The 20826-nt window shown below is 39.4% G+C and overlaps 1 protein-coding gene across 2 annotated transcripts in view; it reads left to right on the forward strand.

Annotated features, from left to right (window-relative positions):
- Positions 1 to 11868: 11868 nt before the first annotated feature.
- USP9X (ubiquitin specific peptidase 9 X-linked) overlaps positions 11869 to 20826 on the forward strand; it is a gene marked incomplete at both ends in the record, with an annotated part of 110365 nt that continues 101407 nt past the window's right edge. For both annotated transcript variants that reach the window (XM_080719370.1, XM_080719371.1), the window contains 2 exons: positions 11869 to 11964; positions 18293 to 18438. In XM_080719370.1, the coding sequence (XP_080575496.1) occupies positions 11869 to 11964; positions 18293 to 18438 (242 nt within the window). The remainder of the gene's footprint in view (positions 11965 to 18292; positions 18439 to 20826) is intronic.

Raw genomic sequence — 20826 nt, forward strand, 5'->3', positions numbered from 1 at the left:
CAGTCTGATCCAGTTTTCATGTTTTTCTGAGTTAAACTGGGACAGTGTATCTTAAGTTTATTCTGATCCAAGGAAGGTTTTCATAAGCTCTTTTTACCTGGTTCTCTTTGGTAAACTGCTTCCTGGATGGCTTAAGTTGTTACTTTAAGGCAATTACCATCCTTTGAATCCAAATATAGTCAGTTGACTTTGAGAACTTCAGAGTTTTCAGCTATGGGCTGCCTTTCCCCCTGGCCAAAAAAAAAAAAAAATTTATTGTAGTCCTGAGGATAGAACCTAGAGGTATTGTACCTCCGAGCTACACTCTCAGCTCTATTTTTGTTCGTCTTTTTATTTTTTGAAACAGGGTCTCACAGAGTTGCTAAGGGCCTTGCTAAGTAGCTGAGGCTATCTGGGAATGGCAGTCCTCTGGTCTCAGCCTCCCGAATGCTGCCATTACAGGAGTGCGCCACCACGCCCGGCTCTCTGGCAAAATCTTTATGCTATCCTTTCCTCTCTGCTTCTTGAGCAGGGTTCTGAGTGGAGACAGCAGCAGTCTCTGGTTGTCTCCCCTTGTCTCCTGCTGTGGAACCTTGGCTCTGTGGTTGAGATGGCGTGATGGCCGTTAGGACTGCACTGTTGTTGGTTTGCTGCACCTGAGGTTGATCTTCTGCCCCACATGTGAATGAAAAGAGCCCCAGAGTTCTTTGCTACTTGTTCCTGCAAATAGAGCCTCTGCAACTTAAAGTTGGGGGAGATGAGAAATGTTGGCTGCCTTGCCTCTCCTGGGGAGATACCATCAATTGGGAGGGGACAGTGTTCTTTACTGTATTCCCCTGGAATGGAGCTTCTGTCCTCTTGAGCTGGCTTAAATGCCAGACCGCTCTTAGGTGTGGTAGATTTTCTTGATTTTTTTAATTTCTTATATGCCATTGGACAATTTCCAGAGAAATTGAAGTATTTCTGTGTTCTAAAAAATTTACACCTGTTATGGTGGTGTCACTGGGGAAATTTCCCACAGAGCTTCTGATGCCGCCATTCATTCCAGAAGTCACTTTTAATTTAAAATTACTCAAATTGACTACAACAGCTTAAAAATTCCTATTTGAAAATGCCTTGGAAAGGATGCCAAAGTTTACTAAGGCTTTTATGTATGTCTAAATGCTTCCAGGGCCCTAATTGTGTACACATGACTTGACAGACCTTAGTATAGAGAAGTTTTGAATAAGTATTTGGCCAATTATCAAGCATTTCTAAGTGAATAATTGCTGCTGCCACAAAGAATTTTGAACACAGGATACAGTTCTATAGTAATGACTTCTAGGAAGTTATCCCCAGGAAATAGCCATGAACCTATTCAGTGATTTAGTGACAAAAAGAGATTTTTTTTGTTAGTTTGAAAACAGAATATGGATATTTAGCTCAAGTAACATGTTTGAATTTAACAAAGATTAATTGGACATCTTTGCATTTTATTATTATTAATAATTATTATTATTATTTTGGTGGTACTGGGGATGGAACCCAGAGTATTTCTACCTCTGGGCTATACTCCCAGACCCATTTTATTTTATTTTATTTTATTTGCGGGTCTAAGGATGGAACCCAGAGGCATTTGACCTCCGAGTAACACCCCCTGCCCAATTTTTTATTCTTTATTTTGAAACAGGGTCTCACTGAATTGTGAAGGGCCTCACTAAGTAGCTGAGGCTGTCCAAGAACTGCGATCCTCCAGTCTCAGCCTCCCAAATGCTGGGATTACAAGAGTGAGTCACCACGCCTGGCTCCTATTTTTATATTTTATTAGAAACAGGGTCTCACTAAGTTGCTGAGAGCCTCAGTAAGTAGCTGATGCTGGCTTTGAACCTACACAATCCTTCTGTTTCTGTCTCCCAAGTGCTTTGATTACAAGTGTGCACTACCGCACCCAGCTACATTTTCTGAATTATTGACGGGATGTGAAGTTGTCTAAAACTGATATCCGACTTGGAGGGAAAGCCCTGTGCTTAATATAGTTACCCTCTCTGATTTTGTGTCTTATTTAATATAATAATGAGGGATAAGACTGATAACCTCTATACTAATGAAAATGGCAATGCTGATGGAGCTAGAAAAAGAAAATCCTGTCTTTTGTTTCAGAGGCATTCTTACTCTGAGCTAGACCCCCCAATCCTTTTTTATTTTGAAATGGAATCACTTTGTTGCTGAGTGTCTTGCTAAATTCCTGAAGCTGGCCTTGAATCCATGGTCTTCCTGTCTCAACCTCCTGAATATTAGGATTGCAGACATGTACTGCCTTGCCCAGCTGAACTATAATTTTTATAACATGATTTCTTCTTATCATATTGTATTCTTTAGGAATAGAGCTAATTGTGTTTTAAAAAATATGAAACAGCCAGGCTCGGTGGCGCACGCTTGTAATCCCAGCATGGGGAGGCTGAGACCTGAGGATCACGGTTCATGGCCAGCCTTAACTACTTAGTGAGGCCATCTGCAACTTAGACTCTATTTCAAAATAAAGAATAAAAAAAAAAGAGGTGCCGGGCGTGGTGGCGCACGCTTGTAATCCCAGCATTCATGAGGCTGAGACTGGAGGATCATGGTTCGCGGACAGCCTCAGCTACTTAGTGAGGCCCTCTGCAACTCAGTAAGACCCGGTTTCAAAATAAAGAATAAATAATAGGTTGTAGCTTGGAGGTCAAATGCCCCTGGGTTCCATCCCCATACCCACCAAAAAAAAAAAAAAAATAGAAGAAAAGAAAAGAAAAAAAGAAACATGGGAAAATAAATCACAAATTAAGTGAAAAGTCTGATTTTTGTAAAACATATACTGCAGCATAAGATGCCTCCAACAGATGATGATAATAAAAGAGTTAAACATAGACATTTGAAAGGAAGAAAAGCTATCAAATAATTTTGATACATATAACCAGAATAGGTAGCCAATCCTGATGGCACATGTTTGTAATCCCAGCATTTGGGAGGCTGTGACAAGATAGCAGTTTGCCGCCAGCCTCAGCTACTTAAGTGTGGCCTTTTGCAACTCAGTAAGACCCTGTTTCAAAACAGAGAATCAAAAATAGGGCGGGGGGTGTAGCTTAGAGGTAGAATGCCCCTGGGTTCCATCTCCAGTACCATTAAAAACAACCCAGAATAGGTAAAATTCACAAATTGATAATTTTTATATAATATAAAATTGATAATTTTCTTTCTTCTTCTTCTTTTTTTTTTTTTTTTTTGGTGGTACTGGGATTTCCTGGAAACCCTTCTACCTCCGGGCTACCCTCCCAGACCTATTTTTATACTTTTTATTTGGAAACAGGGTCTCTTAAGCCAGTGCCCGCGGCTGGCTTTGAACCTGTGCAATCCTCCTGTATCCCCCTCCCAAGCGGGGGGGGGGGGAATTACAAGCGTGAGCCACCATGCCCGGCTATAATTTTTAAATACAGAATTTAAGAATGATCTTTCATCTTGTTTTCTAAGAAATAACTAATTTTGATTTCTAGTAAAGGAAATAATTTGATAGGGTATTTGAATTACTGTTGCATATTTTTCTTTTCTCAGCCTGTAATATTCTATTATTTGAGTCATTGTGCTCCAACCCTATTTTCATATTCTTAAAAGTTTGGCTATTATAGATATTAAGTATATATTTCTTTCCTTGAATGACTAAGCTTTGGGTGGGTGGGTGTTTGTGGCAGTGTGGATGGAACCCAGGGGCATTCTACCTCTGACCACCCCCAGCCCTGTGTTTTGTTGTTGTTGTTTTGGTGCTACTGAGGATGGAACCCATGAGCTCCTTTCTACCTCTGAACTACACCCCTAGTCCTATTTTTTTATTCTTTATTTTGAAACAAGGTGTCACTAAGTAGCTGAGGCTGTCTGTGAACCCGGAATCTTCTGTCTCAACCTCCCAGGTACTGGAATTACAAGTATGTGCCACCATGCTGTGCTTTTTTTTTTTTTAAACACAATCTCACAAAGTCACTGTGGGCCTTGCTGAGTTGATGAGGCTGGCTTGGAGACTTCGATTTTGTAATTCTCCAGTCGCAGCCTCTCAAGTAGTGGGATTACAGGTGTGTGGTACCAAATTTGCCTAAGTTTTTGGGTTTTTAAACATCTTTTGCTTTTGGATGAAAAGAAAAAAATTCAGAAAGAGAGCATCTTTATATATGTGTTGGTCAGTTTTCTATTACTCTAACAAATACTGAGAAGACCATCTTATAAAAGGGAAAGGTTAATTTGGGCTCACAGTTTTAGAGGTCTCAGCTTAGAATGAATTGGGCCTGTGGTTGCCATGATGAAAACCATTTAGGTTATGGCTAAAAGGCAAAAATTGTGGATGAAGGGGATGAGGACCTAATGTCCCCTTCAAGGGCAAAACCCCCCCCTCAGTGTCTGGAAGACCTCTTGCTAGGCCCTACTGCCTCTGGATTGCACTGTAGCCTGGTGTCCAAGCCTTTAATAATAAACCTTTGGGGGACACTTAGCCAGCAGTATTCTAGGGTCATATATAATATCATAGAGGATTTGAGCATGCTGTATGAAAGTTTCTGGAGTGAGTGGAAAATGAGCAGAGAAGGAATAATGACTAGGGAGAGAAGGAGCATTCTCTGTCAGAGGTGTTTTTTTTGTTACTAAAACCCTCTGGCTTGAAAGCTGCTGTGCAACATCAGTTCTGTAAAGTTTAAGTAGTTGGCTACTTAGGGAATACTAGCTTATTTAAGAAAATAAAGTTCAATTCTATCTAGGTAAAGGTAATGCTTTTCCCATAATGGAATGTGTTGAGATGGTAAGTTTGAATATGAAAAAATTGTTGTGCATCCTAAAGGCATTAGAATACATTAGTTTGGTTCTATTTTGTGTTGCAGAAAATTCAAGATGTAGTCGGACATCGTGGTCCACACCTATAACTCAGTATTTAGGAGGCTGAGACAGGAGGATCATATATTTAAGGACAGCCTCAGCAAGTCGTGATTCTCTTACCAACCTAGGAAGACCCTGCTTCAAAACAAAAATAAAGTAGGGGTAACACACCCCTGGGTTCAAGCCCCAGTACCTTTACCCCACACACAAGAAAATTCAAGATGCTGTTTGCTTGCCCAGTACTTTTTTTTCAGACTTTACACAATAAAAATTCACTTTGTGTTTCACCAAATTTGAGCATTTCTGTAGGAGCCATTGGTATGGTGTCAAGTTTTATTTATTTATTTATTTATTTTTGCAGGTCTGGGGATGAAACCCAGGGGCATTCTACCTCTGTGCTACACCCCAGCTTTATTTTTTATTCTTTATTTTGAAACACGGTCTCACTGAGTTACAAAGGGCCTCAGTAAGTAGCTGAGGCTGTCTGCGAACCGTGATCCTCTCAGTCTCTCAAGTACTCAGATTACAAACATGCACTACCACACCTGACTTCGTGTCAAATTATTTATTTATTTATTTATTTATTTATTTATTTAGCAGCTCTGGGGATGGAACCAAGGGTCATTTGACCTTTGAGCTACACCCCCTGTCCTATTTTTTTTATTCTTTTATTTTGAAACAGGGTCTCAGTGAGTTGCAAAGACCCTTATAAGTAGCTGAGGCCACAATCCTCTGGTCTCAGCCTCCCAAATACTGGGATTACAAGTGTGTGTCACCACGCCCAGCCTCCTGTCAAATTTCAAATGATTTGAGTAACTATTGAGCTGCTTGGTCATGTATAAGATACTGTTTCTATGACTTGGAAGAAAGCATGTTCCAGCCTTGCTTAATTAGATATGCCTAAATTGGGCATGTAACACATGAAAACAAGCCCTTTTTAAACTACGAGACTACTGCTTAAAATCAAGTAAAGCAAATGGTTCTAACCTGTTTCCACTTCAAGAAACATAACAGTAATTTTATCATTTCTGTGATATAATTTTCTCCCAAACATTTTCAGATCATCTGAAAATATTTTAAAATTTAATTCCTCAAATATTGAAGAACCCTGCAAAGTACCTTATAGAAAGGGAAAAGGAAATTACATTTTAAAAGCCTTACTCTGTGCTTGGTGTTTGTGAGGCACCTTTTATGAAAAACAAATTTTATGTCATTTTTGTGGGTAGCAGTATTTTTTTTTAATTTGGTAGTATTTCAGTTTTAAAATATGGGAAAAGTGAGAGGTGGTTATTGGGTTTTCAAATAGGCAGATCTTAAGTGGCAGAGGTAAGATTTTGAACAAGACTATGATTGAATTTAGAAATTATGTTTATTTGATCCATACCTATATCTTGCTTTTTAGATTGTTAGCTTAACATGCCAAGGGAGAAGGTATCAAATTCTCGGTATGATAGTAGAGAGATGGCTGGAGGATCATGGTTTGCAGATAGCCTCCGCTACTTAGTGAGGCCTTGTTTCAAAATAAAGAATAAAAAATAGGGCTGGGAGTGTACCTCCAAAATAGAATGCCCCTGGGTTCTATCCCCAGTACCGCAGGAAAAAAAAAAAAAAAGCCATCTGACTATAGCAGGGTATGGTATACTGAGACCTAGCATACCTGCCCAGCAATACTAGAATGAAACGAGAACTTATAGTACAAACAGAAAACAAGAGCTAGAAAGGTTGCAGTACTAGGGATTGAATCCAGGACACACTACCACTGAGCTATATCCCCATCCATTTTTATTTTATTTTGAGGCAGGTCATGCTAAGGCTGGCCTGGAACCAGTGATCCTCCTGTCTCATCCCCCTGAATCACTGAGATTACAGATATGCACCATCTCACCAGCCTATTATGCAGTGCTTTTTTTCTAGAAGTTTTGCCTCAATTTTTGTCAGATATTTGTCTATACCTGGAGGGTTGTGGGAAAACACACATACATATATATGGAGGAATATTGTACATAAAACAATATAAAGTTAGTGTATTTGCCCACGAAAATTGTAATTAAAGTTTTAAAAGTTAAAGCCAGGAGTGATGGCATACGCTTGTAATCCCAGCATTTGGGAGGCTGAGACCGGAGGATCACAGTTTGCGGGCAGCCTCAGCTACTTAGTGAGGCCCTTTTCAACTCAGTGAGACCCTGTGTAGCTCGGAGGTCGAATGCCCCTGGGTTCCATCCCCAGACCCGCAAAAAAAAAAAAAAAAGTTTGAAAAGTTAAAAGTAATGAGTTCTGCCAAGCGTGGTGGTATACGATCGTAAACCCAGCTTTTGGGAGGCTGAGACTGTTCGCAGACAGCCTCAGCTACTTAGGCCCTCTGGAACTGTTTCAAAATAAAGAATAAAAAATAGGGCTGGGGTTGTAAATACCATCCATTTCCACAACTTTTCTGTTTTCCTGACCTAAAAAACTGTCTCCTTGTGGCAACTCTCCACTGTCTCCTGGCCCTGACAACCACTATTCTACTTTCTGTCCTTATGAGTATGACTGAACTATAGGTTCTAGTGTAAGTAGAATCATGCAGTATTTGTCCTTTTTGACTGACTTTTTTCACTTAGCATAGTGTCCTTAAGGTAAATCCATGTCATACACATGTGCCTGTTTTCCATCCTTTTTATACATACATCCTTTGTATGTATAAACAGTTTGTTCATACATACATGTATATATGTTTACTCATCCATTGTTGGGCACTTGGGTTGCTTTAGAGCTGGTTGACTTAATGGACGAGGCAACAGAAGATGATCTAGGCATGTCTGCTTGTTTACTTGTTACCTATGTCCTTTGTAAACTGTTAACATTTACCGAAAGAATACTTGAAGTTTGATGTGCCTCAAGGTCCCCTACCCCCACTTGCCCTATTCATAGGAATATACTGTGCTGCCCACCTGCAATCATGACATACTTCTCAAAAGGAGGTGATAGAGGTTATATTTATTAAAATAAAACTCCCTTGTGATGCTAATGAATCCATCTCCTCTACTCTGGTGAATAATTAGCTCAAGATCCTAAATTTTGCCTAAATTACATACTTGTAGAGTCAGCTGTGTAGTAAATGGATGTTTTATCTCAGTTTTAATGTTTAAAACTACCATCACCACTACTGTGCTGTCCTTCCCCTTTCCCTTCCCTTTGAAAACAAAGAGGAGCAGAAACTTGGAATCTTGAAGCCAAGGAAGCCTAAGAGTCTCAAGAAGGGGAGGGCAGGTTTGGGGAAGCCATTGTTTCTGATGCTGAGAAAAATGCCAAACTGGATGAATATTATTGATCTGTGAACCAGCCCTCTCCATCCTTCCCCAGTGCACATACAAAACTTTGTGTGTTCTTTTTTAAGTTAAAGGCTTCAAACCTATCAGTAGACCTCAGTTAAGACCTTATGGCCTAAAGCCATTTTGGTAGTTTGGGCTGACAGAAAGGCAAAAGTGAAAAAGGAAGCAGGGACAGGACTTTTGCCTTGAGGATTGGTGACTTTTATATAATTCTTTTTGTACCTCAGGGTGTTTAAATGGAAGACCAAAAGTGAGAGACTGTTTAATCAGATATTTTCATTGTTTTTCACTTTATGTTTGAAAGAACTTCTATGTGGGTCCCTTGCCTTGTTGGTATTTGATATTATCTTAAGTTTTAGTTATCTTTATTTTATAATTTGCATTTTCACAATACTAATGAAGTTGAGAGGCAGGATAGGATATGGGTTAAGAGGTATGGACTTACGTGGATTAGAATCCCATTTTGCCACTTAATCATGCAGGCAGTTTTTTACTTTCACTTTCTTTTTCTCATCTGTAAAGAGGGGTGATAATAGTTCTTACTGTATACATTTGTGACACTTACAGTGCTTCAAACATTGCCTAATACATTTCATGTGTTTTGGGGTTTACTTAAACTTTTTCTAAGACTTTTAGTATCCTTTTTCTATTTTTCTACTGAGGTGTCACCTTTTTATTTGTAATATTTTAGAAATGTATAGATACTTTATGGCTCTGGGGATCAAATTCAGGCCTCATGTGCCTCTCTTCCCCAGAGCTAAATCTCCAGCCTTTTTATTTTTATTATTTTTTTTTGGGGGGGGGGTGCTACTGAGTATTTAGTCCAGGAGTTTTCTACCTCCAAACCACATTCCCAGCCCTATTTTCAAATTATTATTTTGAAACAGGGTCTTCCTAGGTTGGTGACAATCTTATTACTTGCTGAGGCTATCCTTGAATCTTCCTCCTCTCTCAGCCTCCCAAGTACTGGGATTACAGGCATGCCCCACTATGATCAGTGTACCTTTTAATTTTATTTATATATTTATTTATTTATTTTTGCGGTACCAGAGACGGAACCCAGAGGCATTACAAACATTACAAATAATGCCCTCTGAGCTATACCCCAGCCCTGTTTTTATTTATTTATTTTGATGGTACTGGAGGTGGAATCAAGGGGCTTTTCTACCTCCAGGCTATACTTCTAGACCTATTTTATACTTTATTTGGAAACAGGGTCTCAGTAAGTATCTGAGGCTGGCCTTGAACCTGTGCAATCCTCCTGTCTCAGCCTCCCAGCGCAGAGATTACAAGCATGTGCCACCATGCCTGGCCTCCTATTTTTTAGTCTTTTTATTTTTGAAACAAGGTCTCCCTGAGTTGCTAAGGGCAAGAGCCTTGATAAGTAGCTGAGGCTGTTCGCGAAATGCGATCCTCTGGTCTCTACCTCCCAAATGCTGGGATTACAAGTGTGCGCTACCATGCCTGGCATTAACTTTTAATTTTTACAGAAAAAAAAACTTTTAGACCAATAATCTATTCTTTTGTATGGTACCTTTTTTGGAAAGTGATAGAGAACTTGAAGAGGACGGTGTCAGATCTCAATTAGAGTTGGCTCTCCAAAGCTTGGACAAATACCTGCAGCTGTTACTTTTGACTCTGCTTTCTGTGCTGTGTAGACTGGATGTATTGTGCACAGAGCACTTGGAAACCTTGTACTTTACAGATGTAATGTTTTCCTCCTCTATGTGTCTTGTGATAAATACTTAATGTTACTAAAGCAGATGAGCTATAGGTATGTTTTATATACCGTGTTGTAAATTTGGTCTTGAATATCTTAAACAAGGTTATAATTTGAAAGAAGAGAAACTAGTGTTTTGGGGAAATGTTTTGAGCTTTGAGAACAACTGAGTTAGAACCTTGACTGGGTTAAGTGATTCTTTTTCGGTTTTAGGTAGACTTGGACTGTTCTGGGCTAAATCAGAGGTATGGTCACCTTACTTAAAACCAAATACAAGCCGGGCATGGTGGTGCATGCTTTGTAATCCCAGCATTTGGGAGGCTGAGCCTGGAGGATTGTGGTTCGCAGACAGCCTCAGCTACTTAGGCCCTCTGCAACTCAGTGAGATCCGATTTCAAAATAAAGAATAAAAAACAGGTCGGGGATATAGCTCGGAGGTCGAATGCCCCTAGGTTCCATCCCCAGACCCGCCTCCCCCCCAAAAAAAACAATACATATAGTGAACCAGCCGAAGTTTCTTGACCTGTTGGCACTTCATAATCAATTGCAGGAGAGATTCTTTTTTTTTTTTAAGCATTCATGTCTAATCCTTAAGCCTTACTCCCACATGATGTAATTTATTCCATCTGAAGAGAAACCTGGACATTAGTGTTGTTAAAAGTACCTTTGGTGATTTAACTACACAACTAGAGATGGAATGTACTGTCTTAGAATATAGAATTAAGGGTTTGGTAGTATTCTGTGTGCCTTTGTTAGGTTGCAAAGAATGGCTTCTAGTCCTGTTGGGGTTTCAAGAGTACCTGTGGCCAAAATCTTGCCCCAAACAGAAAGCTTGAGGTCACTGACAAACACAGTCGTATTGGAATGGTAATAAATATTTTGCCTTCTCCAAAGAAAAACTACCCCAGAGAGGATTTTTGTTTGGGGGAAGGATTGACAAAAATTTATTTTCTCTCCATTCTGAGGTTGGAAGTCCTCTAGAGAAAGGTGTTGCCAGGGTTGATTCTCTGCAAACCCCCCCACCCCCACTTCAGCCTAAAAGTGGCCACCTCTTTGCTGTCTTTACCTGGTCTTTATGCTGTATGTGCATACCCCTAGATCTCCCTTCCCCCTTCCCAGTATGGAAAACATTTTCATATATAGTGCCCTAGGATCAATGACAAATGTTAGATGTGCAGTCTTTCCTGAAGTGTTTTATTTATTTTTGCAGTACTAGAGATTGTACCTGTACCTAGGGTGTTCTACCTCTGAGGCACACCCTTACCTCCACTCCATGGGTGCACTATTTTATTTTTCATTTGGAAACAAGGTGTCACTAAGTTGCTAAGGCTGGCCTTGAACCTATGATCTTCCTGTACTAAAATTGTAGGCATGCACCACCACATCTGGCCTAACTTGTTTTTTTTAACGTGTTGTGTTGTGTGTGTGTGTTTTTTTTTTTTTTTTTTTTTTTTTTTGCTTTGTCTCAAGCACACATTTTTTGCCTTGTAATTAAGGCATTAGCAGGTTGAGGACAGATAGTATGTCATTCTATAATTCAATCAATTTTCAGCTAAGTAAGTGCCTCATACTGTGTTCAGAGTCAGCTTTAAAAGAAAACTGAAATATTACATAATAAGGCGATTATTACATGTTTTCTTATTATAATGTCTGGTGTACCATTATCAGTTTATTATGTTGAATGTGGTAATGAAATTTTAGCTTTTTATTTTTTCTCTCATTTATATAGCCACCTTTCTCCTGACCTAATTTGTTGCTGATAACTAAATTTGGACAGTTGTTTAATTCAGATTTTTATAGCTAAAATAAATGTATTTTTTTTTCTCCCTTGTAGGTTATGCAATGGTCTCTGCAAGATGGTTTATTCTTGAATTGGAGCTTTTTAAGACTGACAAATGCTGGTACTTCATCTTCTATAAGTGGACTATAATTTCTTTTCTTAAGACAACTACATAAGCAGACAAAATTGCAAAGATCTGCCCTGTGTCGAGTATGACAGCCACGACTCGTGGCTCTCCAGTTGGAGGGAATGACAACCAGGGCCAGGCACCTGATGGACAGTCTCAGCCCCCCCTCCAACAGAATCAGGTAGGATATTGAAGATACTGATAAAGCTACATTGGTATATTTACCGAATGATGAATCATGTTTATAATTTGCGTCGTAACCATAAAATTGTTTTGCTTTAAGAAAAGTTAACATAAGGTTTTATGCAATAACAATGAAGTATAGGTGCTCTAGACAGCAATGTTTGAGCCAATCTTTTTTGGGGGGTCTAATATTATCAGTTATTACAATTAAGTATTTAACCCCTGTGTCAGTTCTAGGGGGGAAACATTCAATGTAGTCTATGGAACCATCATAATATCACTTTGTACCCCATAATATATATATATATATATATATATATATATATATATATATATATATATATATATATATACACACAATATTTCTACTGTCAATTTAGAGTAAAAAAAAAACCATAGACTCAAGTTAAACTGCTAGTGTTCAAATTTTTAAAGTCTTAGGTAAGTTACTTAACCTTTATTTCTCAGTTTTTCTCTATAATGGAGGTAATGGTCTAACTAGCTTCATATTATTGTTAAAAGGATCAGCGAAATAATGTTCAAGAGGGGCTTAATACAGATTTTGGTATTAAGGTTTTATGCTGGCCTTAGAACATGCTAGTGGGCAATATTCTTTACTACTTGAATGAGTTTCTGTAAGGCTTCTGTTATTTTTTTATTAATGGTTTTGGGAAGATTTTACTGGTGGAACCATCTGTCCTGGGATTTATTTTTGTGGAAAGAATTAATTTGTAGACCAAACAGTTTTTAAAATAATTTTCTGGGTGGGGTTTTTGTATTTTGGTATGTTGCATTTTTCAAGGAATTTGTCCATCTTATCTAAATTTTTAAGTATATTGAAATGCAGTTGTTCTTACTCCGTGTGTGTGTGTGTGTGTGTGTGTGTGTGTGTGTGTGCGCGCGCGCGCGCGCACATACACACGTGTGCACACATGCTTAGGGATTAAACTCAGAGTCTTAAGCATGTACTCCACCACTGTACCCTTTATTATTATTATTATTATTATTATTATTATTAATTATTTTATTTATTTTTTGGTGTCACTGGGTATTGAACTCCGGGGCGGTCAAATTAGGCTCTGGCTAAAATGTCACCCATGGCCTGGAACCTGTAATCCTTCTGTCTCAGTCTCCCAAGTACTGGGATTACAGATGTATGTCACCACAACTCGCTCTTTATCATCTTTGAGTGTCTTATGGCCTATGGCATTATCTTTTTGTTTATTTATTCATTTTTCCTTTTTGTGGTATTGGGATGGAACCCGAGGGCAGTCTATCTCTGAGCTATACTCCCAGCCTGATCTCTCCCCCCCCCGCCCCACCCTGTACTGGGGATGGAATCCAGGGGCATTCTACCCCCTAGCTACACCCCTAGCCCTATTTTTTTTTTATTTATTTTGAAACCAGGTCTAACCAAGTTGCGCTAAGTAGCTTGAGGCTTGCCTACGAACCGCGATCCTCCTGTTTCAGCCTCCCAATGCTGGGACTACAAGCAAGCACCACTACACCCAGCTTCCAGCTCGATTTTTCATTCTTTATTTTGAAACAGGGTTTCACTGAGTTGCAAAGGGCCTCACTAAGTAACTGAAACCGTTCTCAAACTGCGATTTTTCTGTCTCAGCCTCCCAAATCCTGGGATTACAAGTGTGTGCCCCCACGCCCCGCTTCCTTGTTCATTTCTAATACTGCAAATTTGTGTTCTTTCTTGACAGTCTTTCTCTAGGGATTTGCCAATTTTATATGTTACAAAAACACAACTTTTGGGGTTTTGGTTCCACTCTATACATGTTTTTACCCTATCTCTTTGTTCTTTATACTTCCTTTGGATTCAGTTTGCTGTACTTTTCTCCATTTTTTGAAAAGGAAGTTTAGGTAATTTATTTGTCTTGTTTCCCAATATATACAGTGTTAAACTGAATAAGACAAATATTATAATTTGCTACACAGTTCGAATAGTGCCTAGAGTTAAATAAGCTGAGGTATGTATATATGAGTCATAAACATTCTGTTTTTAGTTGGTACATATTTTTATAGAATATGTGTGGATAAGTTTTAAGGGGAAAGAATTGTAGCATTGTTATCATAAACTTAAAATTTGTCATTTGAGGATAAGTTGTTGTTGTCGCAATTGCAGATTAGATCCTCTCTATATCACTTGTGTGATAGAAAAGAGCTGTTTGCCTTTTCTCTCTCCCTATGCCATTTTAGAGAAACAAGCAGGTCAAGTCCCAACCATGTAATAAATGTGTCAGATTTATTGTTTTTCCTCTCTATTTACCACTTTGAAGACATAAAATAGTGATGTCTGTGGCCATGGGTCTTGGACAGAATTAAACCTTTTCTGTGTCATAAATTCTATAATTCACTGTTTTGAAAGCTCTTTTATTAAGGCAATTACATTTGTTTCAAAAGCAATCGTAAACTGGGCGTGGTGGTGTACACTTGTAATCCCCGCTCTTGGGAGGCTGAGACAGGACGATCACGCAGGTTTGAAACCAGCCTTAGCTACTTAGTGAGGCTCTCAGCAACTTAAGTGAGACCCTGTTTCCAAATAAAATATAAAATGGGTCTGGGAGTATAGCCCGGAGGTAGAAAGCCTCTGGGTTTCACCTCCAGTACCACCAAAAAATAAAATTTGAGGCTGGTATAATTCCTTCCTTCCTTCCTTCCTTCCTTCCTTCCTTCCTTCCTTCCTTCCTTCCTTCCTTCCTTCCTTTCTTGCGGTACTGGGGTTGGAACCTGGGGCATTCTACCTCCAAGCTACACCCCTAGCCCTATTTTTAATTCTTTATTTTGAAACAGGTCTCACTGAGTTGCTGAGGCTGTCCATGAACTACTATCCTCCTGTCTCAGCCTCCCAAATGCTGGGATTACAAGCGTGCGCCACCACGCCCGGCTCTAGTGTCATTTCTTTAAGCATAGTCAAGAGGTTATATTGGATGCTAAAGAATCCTGTTTTTAAATATAACCATTACGAGTAGTTAGGAGTCCCAATATCATCCCTCTCTTTCTTCTTTTTTACACTTGGATTGTGCAAGGAAGTCTAGTGTTTGTAACTTTGTGTGGCTTTAGATAAAAATGAAACCTTTAGCCTGGCCTAGTGGCACACGCTTGTAATTCCAGCATTCGGGAGGCGGAGACCAGAGGATGGCGGTTGGTGGACAGCCTCAGCTTCTTAGTGAGGCCCCTTGAAACTCAGTGAGACCCTGCTTCAAAATAAATAAAGACTAAAAAGATAGGGCTGGGGGTGTAGCTCAGAGGTGCAATGGTCCTGGGTTCCATCCCCGTACCACAAAATAAACCTTTAACCTTTTGTTTTAAACTATACTTGGTTTTTAGATCTCTGCAATTAGTTTTATATGTCTATATATAGATAAAAACAATATTCTTATGTTTTTGAAGGTGACATGTACAGCAAAGAAAACCCTGAATTACATTTTTACCTATCTATGGAATTGCTGACCCTTTTACTTTGTTACCCTCTACTTTTTTTTTTCTTTTCTTTTCTTTTTTCTTTTTTTCGGATCTGGGGATGAAACCCAGGGGCATTCAACCTTTGAGCTAAACCCCCTGCCCAGTTTTTATTCTTTAATTTGAAATAGGGTCTCACTAAGTAGCTGAGGCTAGCTGTGAACCGTGATCCTCAGGTCTCAGCCTCCCAAATGCTGGGATTACAAGCATGCACCACCATGCTTGGCTGCCCTCTACTTCTAATGTTAGAGTTTAGGTTATTTCACAGGATCTGACACTGTTGCACCAAATAGGAGCAATAAAAACATAAATCACTCATCTTAAGGCTCAGCTTTTTGATTTTTTATGTGTTGGCATAAAGGGAATTTCTAAATTCAGGTTTTTCCACTTAGTATTCTTGGACTTGAGTATAGCTCAGTGTAGTTTTCCTAGTATGCATGAAGGTCAATCCCCAGCACAACAACAGTAAGAAAAATATTCTAATAGTGCATTCTTATAAAAAAATTTTAAGTTCTAGTATGTATGAAAACTCGATTACACCCAGGATTATGCCTATAATCCCAGTACTTGGGAGGCTGAAACAGTTGGATGGTAGATTCTTTTCTTTTCTTTTTTTTTTTTTTTGTGGTACTAGGGGTGGAACTCAGGGGCTCTTTTACCTCCGGGCTATACTCCCAGACCTATTTTCTATTTTATTTGGCAACAGGGTCTCACTAAGTTGCTGAGAACCTAAGTAGCTGAGGCTGGCTTTGAACCTGTGCGATCCTCCTGTCTCAGCCTCCCAAGTGCTGGGATTACAAGTGTGCGCCACCACGCCCGGCTCAGGATGGTAGATTCTTGGCCAGCCCTAGCAACCTAGCAAGACCTTGTTTCAAAATAATAAGATAGGGCTGGAGTCTAGCTCAAAGGTAGAATGCCCCTGGTTTCATTCCCTAGTACATATACACACACCTGTATAAAAGTGAAACAACCTTGGTTGAAGGCACTGGGGGTGAATACTTGTATATGGTTGCTAGGAAGGTGCTGAGTGGAATTTGGCACCATGTGTAAATGTCCTTAAAAGAAATTGTTTCTACTGTTGTTCTAGAAACCATATTTCTAGGATCTATTCCTAAGGGGAAAAAAGTCAGTGCAAAGTTCAGCGCAAAAAATTAACATAAAAAATCCAACATAAAGATTTTTATATGAAAAGATTCATTAGAAATACTGAATGTCCCTTAATCTAATTCACAATACTATCTGGCTATCAATTTGTTTTGAATAAAACAGGTACATCAAGTTTTTTCTACTGGTCTAACGCTTGAGTCCTGTTATTGAGACTAGAGATGTGGCACCTGCACAGTGTTCTTCGTTTTAAGGAAAAGCTCATCACTAGCTGCTAATTAGCCACATGAGTTCATGCACAAACTTTGTAACTGGAACATGTTATCATTGCAGGCATTTACCTATGCAACTCCAAAATTTAGTGAGGCCCTTGTAACTTAGACCTTTTTTTTTTTTTTTTTTTTTTTGTTTGTTTGTTTGCAGGTTTGGGGATGGAACCCAGGGGCATTCGACCTCCAAGCTACACTCCCTGCACTAGTTTTTATTCTTTAATTTGAAACAAGGTCTCACTAAGTTGCGGAGGGCCTAAGTAGCTGAGGTTGTCCGCTAACCGCGATCCTCCCGTCTCAGCCTTCCAAATGCTGAGATTACAAGCATACGCCACTACGCCCGGCTCCTATGCAACTCTTTATTATATACAGGTGCTTGAATAATACAGAAAAAGACATTTTTTCTAAAAGGGCCATCAATCTTTACTGAGTAGAAAATTCAAGAACAAGCTGGGCATGATGACATGACACAGTCCTGTATAATCCCAGTATCTGGGAGGCTAAGACCAGAGGATCACAAATTTGAGGTCAGTCTCAGCAATTTAATGAGACACTGTCTCAAAATAAGTAAAAAGTAGCTGACTGTGGTGGCATATGCCTGTAATCCTGGTACTTGGGAGGCTGAGACAGGACAATCACAGGTTTGAAGACAAGCCTCAGCAAGTAGTGAGACTCTTATCAACCTAGTGAGACCTGATTTCAAAATAAAAAAAATAGGACTGGGAGTGTACTCAGAGGTATAATGCCCCTGGTTCTATCCTCAGTATAAATAAATAAGCAAATAGGGTTGGGTGTATAGTTTGGAGGGAAAATACCCTTACACCACTAAATAAATCAATAGGGTTGGTAGTGTAGCTTGGAGTAGAATGACTCCTGGGTTCCATCTCCAGGACAAAAGAAATTTTAAGAACATGAATAAAAGTCAATCTAAAATAAGAATAAGGATCACGGCTGAGGATATAGCTCAGTGGTAGTGTATTTACCTTGTGTGTGTGAGGCCCTGGCTTCCGTCCCTGGCACACCACAAACACACACAAAGAATAATTATAAAAGTTAATTTAGTTGTAAAAATACTATACATAGCTAGCTAAAGTAGGGGAAGAGATGTGCTTAAAATGACAGAAATGAAAATAAGTACTGTTAGTTGAAAGTGACATGACTTGCTTAGAAACCACAATTGTGAAGTTTTAAATTATTATTTAAATACTTTGACAGAGAAATTATAGAAAATCATTTTCATTTTCTCCCTTCTAATAAAAAAAATAGAAGTTATAAGCCAGATGTGGCTTTGCACGCTAGTAATCCCAGCATTTGGGAGGCATTTGTAATCCCCGCATTTTGTAAAAATGTACAATGTTGACAAATTTTAAAAAAAATTTATAGTTCTAATCTTGGTTGAATTCAACTGAACCCAGCTGAATTACTGGATATTGTATATATACTGTAGAAAATTAAATCTGGAATGTTTAATTTTTGGTCAAGACTTCATCGCCTGATTCTTCAAATGAAAATTCCCCGGCAACTCCTCCAGATGAACAAGGTCAAGGTGATGCTCCCCCACAGATTGAAGATGAGGAGCCTGCATTCCCACATACTGACTTGGCGAAGTTGGATGATATGATTAACAGGTGAGTTCTTTTTTTATAATGTAGTAACATAATAGAAGTTTCTGAGCATTGTTTCTTCTAGTGCATAAGAAAATCCGAAGTGAAAGAAGAATATTGCGGTCACCCACTGTTCCCTTGCTAGTCTGCAAATCTCAGCCACTGCTCAATACTTTGTAGCCTGTGCTTTTAAATGGAGTTAATAAAGGGAGTGAGAATGTTAGTATAAATTTTTAGATTGGCGATGGCCCTAGCTCTTGTGTTCCTGAAGTAGAACTGTCAGTGCAGTTTCATTTCTTGAGAGTTTATGAGGCTTTCTCTCCTCACTGGCATGCTGTTTTCTGGATGATTTTAATTACATTGGGATGGCAATGGGGTAAACCAGGTCAGGAGGAGACCAAGTTCATCAGAGCCTGTTCTTAGTGACTCCCAGAGACAGTAAAGCTTTAAGCTTCTATGAAGGACAAGAAAAAGATTTAAACAGAATAAGAGCTGAGCATGTCAAGGAACCCCAAGTGGATGCAGTCCTCATTGGGCAGCATGCTCAACAAGTGAGTGCTGGAGAGGTATGACCCATTCACCCCCTTAAAAAGGAACAGCCAGCTGTGGTGTAACCCCAGTATTTATTAATTTTTTGCAGTACTTGGAATGGAACCCAGGGGCATTCTACCTCAGAGCTATACCCCCAGCCCAATTTTTTATTCTTTATTTTGAAACAGGCTCTCACTGAGTTCCAGAGGGCCTCACTAAGTAGTAGCTGAGGCTGTCTTTGAACCGTGATCCTCCTGTCTCAGCCTCCCAAATGCTGGGATTACAAGCGTGTGCCATCACGCCCAGCATAACCCCAGTATTTGAAAGGCTGAGACAGGAGGATGAAAGATTCAAACACCAGCCTCAACAAATTGGCAAGACCCTGTTTCAAATTAAAAGATAAGCCAGGTGTGGTGGCGCACACTTGTAATCCCAGCGCTTGGGAGGCTGAGACAGGAGAATCGCACAGGTTCGAACCCACCCTCAGCTAGTGTGGCTCTTAGCAACTTTAGTGAGACCCTGTTTTCAAATAAAGTATAAAATAGGTCTGGGAGTATAGCCTGGAGGTAGAAAAGCCCTGGGTTCCACCCCTAGTACCACTGGGGGGAAAAAAATTAAAAATAAAAAGAGCCGGGCTTGGTGGCGCATTCTTGTAATCGCAGTGCTTAGGAGGCTGAGATAGGATGATTGCACAGATTCAAAGCCAGCCTCAGCTACTTAGTGAGGCTCTCAGCTACTTAGTGAGACCCTATAAAATATAAAATAGGTCTGGGAGTATAGCCTGGAGATAGAAAAGCTCATGAGTTCTACCCCCAGTACCACCAAAACTAAAATAAATTAAAAAAAGATAAAAAGAGCTTCGAGTCTAACTGACAGGTAGAAAGCCCCTGGGTTCAATCCCTGGTGCCAAAATAAATAAAATAGGAAAAGCCAGGCTTGGTGGCACATGCTTGTTATCCCAGCATTCAGGAGGCTGAAACAGGAGGATCACGGTTCGTGGACAGCCTCAGCTACTTGGTGAGGCCCTCCACAACTTAGTGAGATCCTCTTTCAAAATAAAGAATAAAATATAGGGCAGGAGTGTAGCTCAGAGATCGAATGCCCCCTCTGGGTTCTATCCCCAAACCTGCAAAAAAATAAAGTAGGAAAGAAACAAAAAAAACACTAACACTCATAGGTACTTGCTAAAATAACACTATATTTAACACTATTAAAAGCATAATGTCGGAGAACATTATTCTTTGCGTTTAAGAAAATACCTGAATATATAATTAATAAATTTGGTCAAGCATTTTCTTACTCTTTTTTTTTTTTATTGTGGTAATAGGGATGGAACTCAGGGGCATTCTACCTCTGAGTTTCATTCCTAGCCCTATTTTTTAACCTTTATTTTGAAACAGGATCTCACTAAGTTGTGGAGGGCCTCACCAAGTATCTGCGGCTGGCACTGAGTTGCAGAGGGTTAGTAGCTGAGGTTTTCCATGTATCTGTCATCCTCCTGTGTCATCCTCCCAAGTACTGGGATTACCAGCATGCACCCACAGCTGGTTTAGCATAGAGCTATATTGTAGGTGAATTTCTCTTAAATTAGCAACCAGTATATTCTTTAAGATAATCTTTGTGTTGTCTATCATGTAAGTATATAGTAATAGTGTACATTGAATTGTAGTCAAACAAAAATTGTGTAAATATTTCTGTAATGGTCTCTGAAAACTCTGCATAGCAGAGACATCACAGCATAAAGTTGTTGGCTTATAGTGGGCATGGTGGCGCACACCAGTAATCCCAGTACTTGGGAAGTTAACACAGAAAGATTGCAGATTCATGGACAGCCTCAGCAATTTAGTGAGGCCTGCTACAACTTGGTGAGACCTTATTTCA

The sequence above is a fragment of the Muscardinus avellanarius genome (assembly GCF_963383645.1).
Source record: "Muscardinus avellanarius genome assembly, chromosome: X".
In the NCBI taxonomy this organism is placed as follows: domain Eukaryota; kingdom Metazoa; phylum Chordata; class Mammalia; order Rodentia; family Gliridae; genus Muscardinus; species Muscardinus avellanarius.